Here is a 10,311-nt window from a genome sequence, read left to right on the forward strand (position 1 = left end):
ATTGTTAAACCATTTTGTATTGTTACTGTTGAAAGGAGGATCCAGAATCCTGTTTGTCATTTATTTTGTGGGTAATTTCAACTCATTATGTACAGCATGAATTAATAAATTACTTCATTGTTTGAAGGTGATTTATGTCAAGCTGAGTTCACGTGAAACGTGTTCAAGGAAAGAGTTGTGATGACATGTCGAAAAATAAACCACAAAGAGAGTAGATTTGGTGTTTGGAACAGTTCACACAGTCAGATATTCAGTCATTTTATCCATGATGGTTCCCATCCTGTCCATCGGAATCACCATCACAGTGCGGAACGGTTTCATGGGAACGTCATCGTGTGACCACTTTCCTGTCGCACAGGAATCTGCCACATCCTGAACAGAGTAGCTGAACTTCAGTGTGGCTTGCTGTGAAAGACAGAAAATGTGTTTAGCTTCGAGTCGAGATTAAAAAAAAACAGAGGTCGACCGAGAGTGGATTCTGCATATGACGATAATCGGCCGATAGTTTTTAAAATAGATTTATAGAATGTTAAACATAAATCTTAGTCGTTCCTTACTATGACAGGCACAGTCATAAAGGCTGCAAGAGTCCAAAATGAATAAAATCTCAGGACTTTTAACCTTAAACAAGCCCAAAATACACAAGGGGCTCCGTTACAATGCTCTATATTAAAGTATTTTTAATCTTTATATATTTACCAGAGTAAGAGTTTTGTATAAAGATATTTCACCAGATGACGATAAATAAGATTTATTTTTCAAAACGTATTATTCGATGTTTCAGTAGTCGCATTTTTCTTCGCATGCTCTCTCGCTTCAAATTAGAACACTTGATTATCTAATCAATAACAATATGCATTGAAGGAAAATAATATGGATGAATATTGTCAATAATGACAGATTTAGATACAGCAAATCCTCACAAGACTGTTAATAATGAATAAAAAAAATAAATAAAAAAAATCGGTCTTGTCTTTTGCCGATAACCGATAGTTCCAAAAAGCAACTATCGGCACAGATTAATCGGTAAAACCGATATAATCGGTCTTGTCTTTTGCCAATAACAATAGCTCCAAAAAGCTACTATCGGCACGGATTCATCTGTGAAAACGATATATCGCTCTCGTTAAATTTTTCTCTGCATGATGGTTATTGGACCAATGACAGTCCATATGGAAGCATAAAAATGTAAACACATGGGTTTGTGTTCCTAGAAGAGCTAGGAAGTTTCCATACATTTGTACCAGAGTATGTGAGTGGAGTGGCAATAATTTCCACTCCGTGCTCAAAGCATTCTTTAATCGCTCCAGCTTAAGTCTGGGTTGTCCATTTCCCGCTCCACACTCCTGGATTAGAGAAAGGTCACGCGTCATGTGGAGGAGGAGTTAGGAAGCGCGTCATTGTTTACAAGAGAAACTTGTGGCTTTCACAAACCAAAACAGTCCAACAATAATTTCCAAATAATAATAAAAAACAATGTAAACAATGATGCGCTTCCTGACTCCTCCTCCACGTGACGCGTGACCTTACCAACGAGCTTACGTCATCCCTCTCATGAGCTCAGGTCACAGATGTACCAAAGTGAACATCTGTAGTTAGAAAGTATACAAGTGTTGTTTTGATTCTAAAAATAATCAACCATTTGGGTTCAGAAGAACTTTGTCAACTGGAGTCGTGTGGATTATTTTGATGCACCCTAAATATGCATTTTGGACCGTCAAAAAATGGAGGACATTCACTAGAGGAGGAGGCCTGAAATGAAATCCTAAAAGTCTTAACTATTCCTTTAATCTGCTGCAATTCTATCTACGACAGGGATATAGAAGAATTACCTCATAAAAGAACTCCTCTTCATCATTAACAAACATGAGCTCATCTTTGGGTTGACCTTGTCCAGATATGCTCTTCTTCGCTGGTTTACAGGTTTTACTGATCATCAAGCAGAACTGGCATTTACCGCTGGGTTTATTGGTCCGCTGTGCTTCAGCCATTTCCTTTCTGTAAAAATACAATGACAGCATTGAACCAGACTTAATGCAATGATCAAGTGTGCTCAACGTCACATGCATCTCAAACTAGTTTTATCAAGGCGATTTTTGAACGTTTTAACAAGATCAGGTTACAATAAATTATCATTTCAGAAACTCTTCTTATTATCAAACACTCCGATAGCAGTGGACTAGGAATGGGACATGTCGTATGTTTCAAGCTGCAGTAAGGCTGGATGACATATATCATCATGGCGAGGATTTGAAGTGTCAATCGATAAAGATTTTGCTATATCGTGTATATCGCGACATGTAAATATCAAATGTGCACAGCGTAGGCTTATCTATCAGTGGGCAGGGCTTCACGTGAGACTGAGAGAACTGAATAAACATGGACAGGGTTTTTATTGCATTAAAAAAAATTTGGCAGATGCCAAAGCAAATTCAATGACATTCATCTCGACAGCTCATCCGTGTTTCATGTGCGTGTTGCGTGTGCTATCTCTGGAGCACCCAAGTGCGTGAGAGTCCAGCAGGTTTCCCGATATTTACAGGAGAGTGCAGAGCAGGATCTGTTGTGTAGGTTCACAAAAGCCAACACAGAGCAGAAAAATGTAATCTGCAAACTGTGCACGACAATATTCACTTGTTATACCTGTTAAAGCATGCAAATGAAGCATGCAAAATAATGTTATTGAAAGCCAAAAGATGCACTTCGCATTAATTTGGTCATATATATATATATATATATACACACACACACTTCACTCATTGGGCCTAAACCGGTGTTGATCATTTGCATTTGAATCCATGGTTTTGAATATGAGATTTACACACAAATTCAAATAAGGCCCCAAATTTCCTGAAGGTGTACAGGGATTTTGGGATGTGAATTGGGCTTATCTGTCTGTTGTGAGGTGATTCATATCAGAGGCACTGTTATATAAGATCCTTGTAAAGCCATCTGATGGAATTAGCGCCGCCTGCTGACTCATACAGTCAATAACACAACACCATGACAACAGCTTATCACGCCAGCTCATACAACTTGGTAACAAAGCTGGATTTTTCCTAATGGGATGTTATTCAATCTCTGCAATAAGTGACAGTGGACAGGGGCTTTTTTTGCTTGTTAACATTTTAGTATGATGTGATGAGGAGGAGGGCGTGGCAGGGCCATGATGGAGCACGGCCGGCACTGAATCAGCTGATCAGCAGGAGAGCGAGATAAAGGGGAGCCGGAGGCGCCAGTTCGAGAGAGAGACACACGTGGCCATGTTGCATGTGTGCCTGTGTTTATGTTTGTTTACTGCTTAGCCATCTCCCACCTCCTCCTTGCTCATCCTTTTACGGTTACATATGACTACATAATTTGTTAGAAGGATCACACATTCTTAAGGCATTTGCACACCATCAACATTTTGAATCGAAACAGTAGATTGAAGAAATGCCCTGACCAATAATATATAAGCTTTAGATTACATGTCAGAAGCTGTTGCAGTTACCAGAACAACTGGTGGAGCTAAAGCACAGAAAGCTCTTAAGTGAATTCTCTCGTCTTTAATATAAAATATATCGCGGCATCTTTGCCTCTGTATCAATTTTTAAATAACTTGGATCTTAAGTGTTTTTCTCCGCCAAATATTAATACTATTGCATTGACCTGCAGTGCACTCTGTGTGCCTTTTGAATACAAAAAAACCCCAAAAACATTATTGCTGTGCTATTTTTAATATTCATTAACAACCTCATCTGTCAGTAGCAGTACTAGTATCTAATAATGGGTCAGACTGAAGATGGGTTTTGGGTTTTGCCAGCTTGCTCACTGGGGGTCTAAATACAAATATTTACATATTTTATTTATTTTAAGGCACAATTTACAATCACGGTTTTTTTTTTTTTTTTTTTTTTTTTTAACAAAAATGACTTTTTCCTGTTAAAGCTGCTTTGACTTGATTTATTGCATGCACACTTGGAGCATTTAAATTGCATCACATTTAATTAGTAACATGCAGGGTTTTGAGCAAATATAACACAAGTAGATGTACAGTTGAAGTCAAAGTTTACATACACTTAGGTTGAAGTCATTAAAACTAATTTTTTAACCTCTCCACAGATTTAATATTAGCAAGTCGTTTAGGACATCTACTTTGTGCATGACACGAGTAATTTTTCCAACAATTGTTTACAGACAGATTGTTTCACTTTAAATTGACTATATCACAATTCCAGTGGGTCAGAAGTTTACATTCACTAAGTTAACTGTGCCTTTAAGCAGCCATCATACCGCTTAGAAAGGAGACGCATTCTGTCTCCTAGAGATGAACGTAGTTAAGTGCAAATCAATCCCAGAGCAACAGCAAAAGACCTTGAGAAGATGCTGGAGGAAACAAGTAGACAAGTATCTATATCCACAGTAAAACGAGTCCTATATCGACATAACCTGAAAGGCTGCTCAGCAAGCAAGACGCCACTGCTCCAAAACCACCATAAAAAGCCAGACTACAGTTTGCAAGTGCACATGGGGACAAAGATCTTACTTTTTGGAGAAATGTCCTCTGGTCTAATGAAACAAAAATTGAACTGTTTGGCCATAATGACCATCGTTATGTTTGGAGGAAAAGGAGTGAAGCTTGCAAGCCAAAGAACACCATCCCAACCGTGAAGCATGGGGGTGGCAGCATCATGCTGTGGGGGTGCTTTGCTGCAGGAGGGACTGGTGCACTTCACAAAATAGATGGCATCATGAGGAAGGAAAATGATGTGGATATACTGAAGCAACATCTCAAGACTTCAGCCAGGAAGTTAAAGCTCGGTTCCAAATGGACAATGACCCCAAGAATACCTCCAAAGTTGTGGCAAAATGGCTTAAGGACAATAAAGTCAAGGTATTGGAGTGGCCATTACAAAGCCCTGACTTCAATCCGATAGAAAATTTGTGGGCAGAACTGAAAAAGCGTGTGCGAGCAAGGAGGCCTACAAACCTGACTCAGTTACACCAGTTCTGTCTGGAGGAATGGGCCAAAATTCCAGCAACTTATTGTGAGAAGCTTGTGGAAGGCTACCCAAAACATTTGACCCAAGTTAAACAATTTAAAGGCAATGCTACCAAATACTGACAAAGTGTATGTAAACTTCTGACCCACTGAGAATGTGATAAAAGAAACAAAAGCTGAAATAAATCCTTCTCTCTACTATTATTCTGACATTTCACATTCTTAAAATAAAGTAGTGATCCTAACTGTCCTAAGACAGGGAATGTTTTCTACGATTAAATGTCAGGAATTGTGAAAAACTTTGTTTATATGTCTTTGGCTAAGGTTTGTGTAAACTTCTGATTCAACTGTACATGGCAATAAGATTTGTTTGTTTGTTTTGCAAACTTGTCAAGTGGTTATTGCTTCAAACCCAGTGATGGGCAGAGCGCGGACCAGCTCAAAGATGCGTTGAGCCACCAACTGTACCAAGGTAAAATTGCTTGTCGATTAGCGCCATCTTTTGTTAAGGCGTGAAAGTGCTAATGGCGAACATTCGATTTGCTTTCTATGGGAAAGGGCCATTCGTCAGTGATTTACCTCTTATAATCGCATCGCGTTTGGTGTGAAAAGGCCTTTATTCTATGAAAATGTTTTGTTTTTTACTTATTCACACGAGGTATGCTCTGTGGAATTTTGTTAACTACAATATTATTAATGTATCCTCACAAATATCAACATACATTGTAAAATAATATATTCAACATCAAAACGCATGTAATTCTGCACATAAAACAAATTAAAAAAATTTACCAAGGTATTTTGGAGATGCATCATGGTAATTCCACAGTTTTGTGGTCATGCATTATGGTAGTGCCATGGAATTTTGTAAGGATAAACACTCATAGACTTCATTAGTGGCGATCTCAGTTCAACACTGACACACTGTGAGCGCCACCTACTGGTCAAAAACAAAACAAACACTCACTGCAGCTGTTTGTGCATGGGTAGGGCGATCTGTGGAGGGACGTTAACGAAACGTTCACTCAGCAGTAGTCCAACAGAGTGAGTGCTATCCAGCAGCAGTTCTTCAAACTTCTCCTGAACATCTTGAGAGCTGGATTTCACACACTGCTCTAGAATCATGTCCTTGAGCTTCTCCAAACACTCCACACCCTGTTGAACACACACAGAAGAGAAAATACTTACAAACAGCTTTTAACGATGCACATGCTTTCATACATACCAGGGCATTTAAATTAGGGATGCAACTAACAATTAATTTAATAATGAATTAATCTGTTAATTATTTCTTTAAATCAGATAATAAGGAACATTTTCTTTACTGATACTCCTTCAAACAGTGTGCAAATTGAAGGCAATTAAAAATGTATGTTATAAATCTTGGGCAACAAAGGTTTCACATAAACACACACACACATATATATATATATATATATATGTGGTTGTTTCTTCAACCTCTGGCACTTTTACTACTGTGCACTTCTGGAAAGTAAAGCCTAGAAGTCTTTACACTCAAGCACATCTCCAATTCTGTATTGTGTTTAATAGAATTCTGTGGTTGAAATGACAATGATGGAAATTACCTTTTTTTAACGTTTCTGAGATAAAATGGTCAGCACTTCTGTCTTACTAAGGTAGATATCCATTTATGTATAATAAATACACACCATTAAACAATCGGAGTGACAGTTTGCACTATAGTTGTAAATAGCACATGCCACACAGTGCGGCTACTTGCACTCCAATAGTCTGGTGGAAACAGAAATTAAAGACAAACTGTGCCCCCAAGTGTTACTGCAAGTGTGTTAAGACGGTGTGTATGTGCTTTTTCCATGCGGACGACCCAGGTTCGATTCCACCCCTTTTGTCCCACTTTTCCCTATCCTGTTTCCTGTCTCCAATCTTTATTTTTCCATTAATACTACTTATAATAATAAATTAAAATTAATATAAAGGTTGATTTCCTCACAGGTTGGTCACCATAATTTTAATGCAATTAACCATGGTGTTACTACAGTAATATGGTGTTAATATAGTAACCATGTTTAATTTTGTGGTTACTATGATTTTACTACAAAATACCATGGTGATACAATGGTTACTGTAGTAGAACCATGGCTAATTTTTTAAAGAGAAAATTAGGGTTAGGTTTATGAGTTGGTGTGGGGTGTCTAAGGGACTCAAATAAACACACTGCAGCGATGCCCAATACTGTATGTTAGTATTTAATTAAGGGTGTAAAAAGCATCTAATGCTATTCGCACTAGTGCAAAGAAGATGCTTTTTTTTTTTTTTTTCTCCCAATTTGGAATGCCCGATTCCCACTACTTAGTAGGTCCTCGTGGTGGTGCGGTTACTCACCTCAATCTGGGTGACGGAGGACAAGCCTCAGTTCTGAGACCGCCAATCCGTGCATCTTATCATGTGACTCGTTGTGCATGACACCGCGGAGACTCACAGCATGTGGAGGCTCATGCTACTCTCCGCAATCCACGCACAACTTTGTTGTGAGAGCGAGAACCACTAATCGTGACCACGAGGATGTTACCCCATGTGACTCTACCCTCCCTAGCAACTGGGCCAATTTGGTTGCTTAGGAGACCTGGCTGGAGTCACTCAGCACACCCTGGATTCGAACTCATGACTCCAGGGGTGGTAGTCAGCGTCAATACTCGCTGAGATACCCAGGCCCCAAGAAGATGCTTTTTGTTGCTATTTATACTTGGTGCAAATAGCAACAAAGCAACAAGCCTCTGTCTTAAATAATAATTTCACACTTTTTGCATCATTTGACCAAATTACAGCTTGACTGGTAACGACAGCCAGTGTTGGGTAAGTTACTCTAAACAAGTAATTAATTACTAACTACTAATTACACCTTCTACAGTGTAATTTGATTACTGTACTAATTACTCTGAAAATTAATTGCATTACTTATTACTAATTACTTTCTAAAACCCTGATCAACCTCGACCAGATAAAAAAATACAAGAATAGACAAGAAACTGTTCTTTTAATTCTTTCTAATAAATCATATAAAATCAAATCAATTATTCATGAACTGGCCAAAGAATTTAAGGGGTCATCGTTAAATTAGAAAACATATATTTAAACATTCGTTTATTAAAAAATTTAGATTTAAATTCCCTATTGTTTTATATAGAATTGTCTATATAGTCTATACAGTATTTAACACAATTACATCAAAAGTAGCTGTAATTAAATTACTGAAAAATTAAGAGTAATCTCTTACTTTTATTTCAATGAAAAAGTAATTTACAGTAATTAATTACTTAGTAATGCATTACACCCAACAATGATGATGCCCAATAAAAATATTCGGCTCACAAGTGATATTTACCTTGAACTTTTTCAAACATAACTTATAGTTCATCTCAAGCATGCTTTTTAAAGATAATTTCGTCAACTTGGTTAACAAGTACACTTCATTATTATAGAAATTATAGAAATAATTTTCACACAATAAATATTGAAATGGTTTATGTTTACTTAAATCTTTATGTAGATTATCATAGTTTTAAACTTGTAATAACTTGTATTTCAATAATGGATTTTCATAGTTTAATATTGAAAGTCTGGGTCTGGGGCAAGGCTAAACAATAAAATCTATACATTAAAGTAATTTGAAAACTACCAAAAATAAACGATGAATGCCTGGTAAAAAGTTTCCAAGTCAGTTTCAATGCGACCTTCATATAAAGTTAAAATCTGTTCGCTTTATTAACATAAAAGTGCACGAAGTTGAGGAAACACCCACATGTACTATAAATCTCTCACCTGTCTCTCTGTGAGATTCACCATACTGATAAATCCAAACACCTCATCTGGATCACCTTCATCATCACTGTCCTCTGGTACCTCCGCTTGCTGGAGTAAAACACAAATAATTAAAAATGTTAATTGCAATGAAACATTTACATATCCACCTTTCCGCATACTAACATTCAAAGAGATCTTTGTAAATAATTATAAATTATTTATATTAATGAAAGTCTCACCCTGATGACGCTGCCAATGTGATTCTGTTGAACGATGATGTCAGTGAGGTCAGAGGTGTTCACGTGAGACTTCAGAAACAGCTGGAAGAATGAACACAACAAACAAATAAACATATATATTCTTTATATACTGTGTACATAATACACAGACTGTTCAAGCACAAATTTTGCAATGCAAATATATTAATATGTGTGCATTATGTGCAGTGTACGCATGAATGTGTATACCTGTTGCAGAAGAGTTTTAATGCCATGGAAGTCGTTGTCAGATATTGTGTGTGCTTCAAAGTCAACGATCACCTCCTAAACACAAATCAAAACACTTGTATCAATCACAAGATACAGTAATTACACTGCATAGACTGCCAGGCCTGCACAACACGCCCGTTTTAGGTCGCAAAAACACTAAAAACAGCAGCTTACCTCGTTTATCTCTTCTTCTGAATTTTCACTGTCTTCATCTCCAGACTCCTCCAGTCCCTCATCCGAGCTTTCTTTGCTATCCTGGGCATTTACTCCTGTTTCAATCGCACGCTTCTTCGCGGATGAAGCCATGCTGCTACTCTAAGCGACTACAGCACGCAGGAAACAGACACGTTTTGTGTTTTCCACATGTCAAGAAACTGAGGTCTCTTGTCGGCCATTTGGGCGCAAAAGGGACGCAAAGAGGTAAACTGAGCGAGCCCAGGCACAAGATCCAAAATGGCGTCAGTTTCCGGATACGGAAAAGTGGCAGACAGCATTTCTCACAGAGGGGTCCACGTTGGAAATTATGTTTTATTTATTTAAAATAACGACGCTGTCTCAAGTCCCAGTTAATCATCTTATGATGTATTTATCAGTATGAAGTATGTATTCAAGTTGCACATTAGTTACTTGACTTTACTTTTTGTGTCTCACCGATGTCATATTACAAAATAAAAGTCGACTGTTAACCTCGGTGTATTTGTTATTATTATTTATTTGAATTTACAAATTCAATTTCTATTATTTTTTTTATTTTTTTACAAATAAAACAGCGGGTATATTTAATGGGGATATTTAATGTGACGCAATAATTAATATACAAGTTAATAATTAATATAAAATCCTAAATAAAAATAAAAAGAACAGGGTCTGTAGAATTATTATCCCTAAATGGACTTATATATTTGTACCTTGTTTAAATATGAAACACAATTATATAAATTTAAAATAATGAACATACAATATATATTATATATATATATATATATATATATATATATATATATATATATATATATATATAAAATATAAATATATGAAGTATCAGCATATCACGCA

At 36.9% G+C, this 10,311-nt stretch overlaps 1 protein-coding gene across 1 annotated transcript; it reads right to left on the reverse strand.

Annotated features, from left to right (window-relative positions):
- Positions 1-47: 47 nt before the first annotated feature.
- LOC127423610 (protein BCCIP homolog) lies at positions 48-9,636 on the reverse strand. The gene is made up of 7 exons (XM_051668064.1): positions 9,430-9,636; positions 9,235-9,309; positions 9,007-9,087; positions 8,786-8,875; positions 5,952-6,139; positions 1,833-1,998; positions 48-405 (listed from the first exon to the last, which is right to left on the reverse strand). The coding sequence occupies exons 1-7, from the start codon at positions 9,559-9,561 to the stop codon at positions 235-237; spliced, it is 903 nt and encodes a 300-aa protein (XP_051524024.1). The 5' UTR covers positions 9,562-9,636; the 3' UTR covers positions 48-234.
- Positions 9,637-10,311: the final 675 nt, after the last annotated feature.

Source organism: Myxocyprinus asiaticus, chromosome 32 (assembly GCF_019703515.2).
Source record: "Myxocyprinus asiaticus isolate MX2 ecotype Aquarium Trade chromosome 32, UBuf_Myxa_2, whole genome shotgun sequence".
In the NCBI taxonomy this organism is placed as follows: Eukaryota; Metazoa; Chordata; class Actinopteri; order Cypriniformes; family Catostomidae; genus Myxocyprinus; species Myxocyprinus asiaticus.

Bases quoted from the DNA above. Each gene is read 5' to 3' on its own strand.
- LOC127423610 (XM_051668064.1), bottom strand. From the start codon at position 9,561: ATGGCTTCATCCGCGAAGAAGCGTGCGATTGAAACAGGAGTAAATGCC. The intron at 1,999-5,951 runs GTGAGTGTTTGT...GTATTTTTACAG, and splicing joins CCCATGCACAAACAGCTGCA to AAAGGAAATGGCTGAAGCAC. The intron at 406-1,832 runs GTAATTCTTCTA...TGTCTTTCACAG, and splicing joins AAGAGGAGTTCTTTTATGAG to CAAGCCACACTGAAGTTCAG.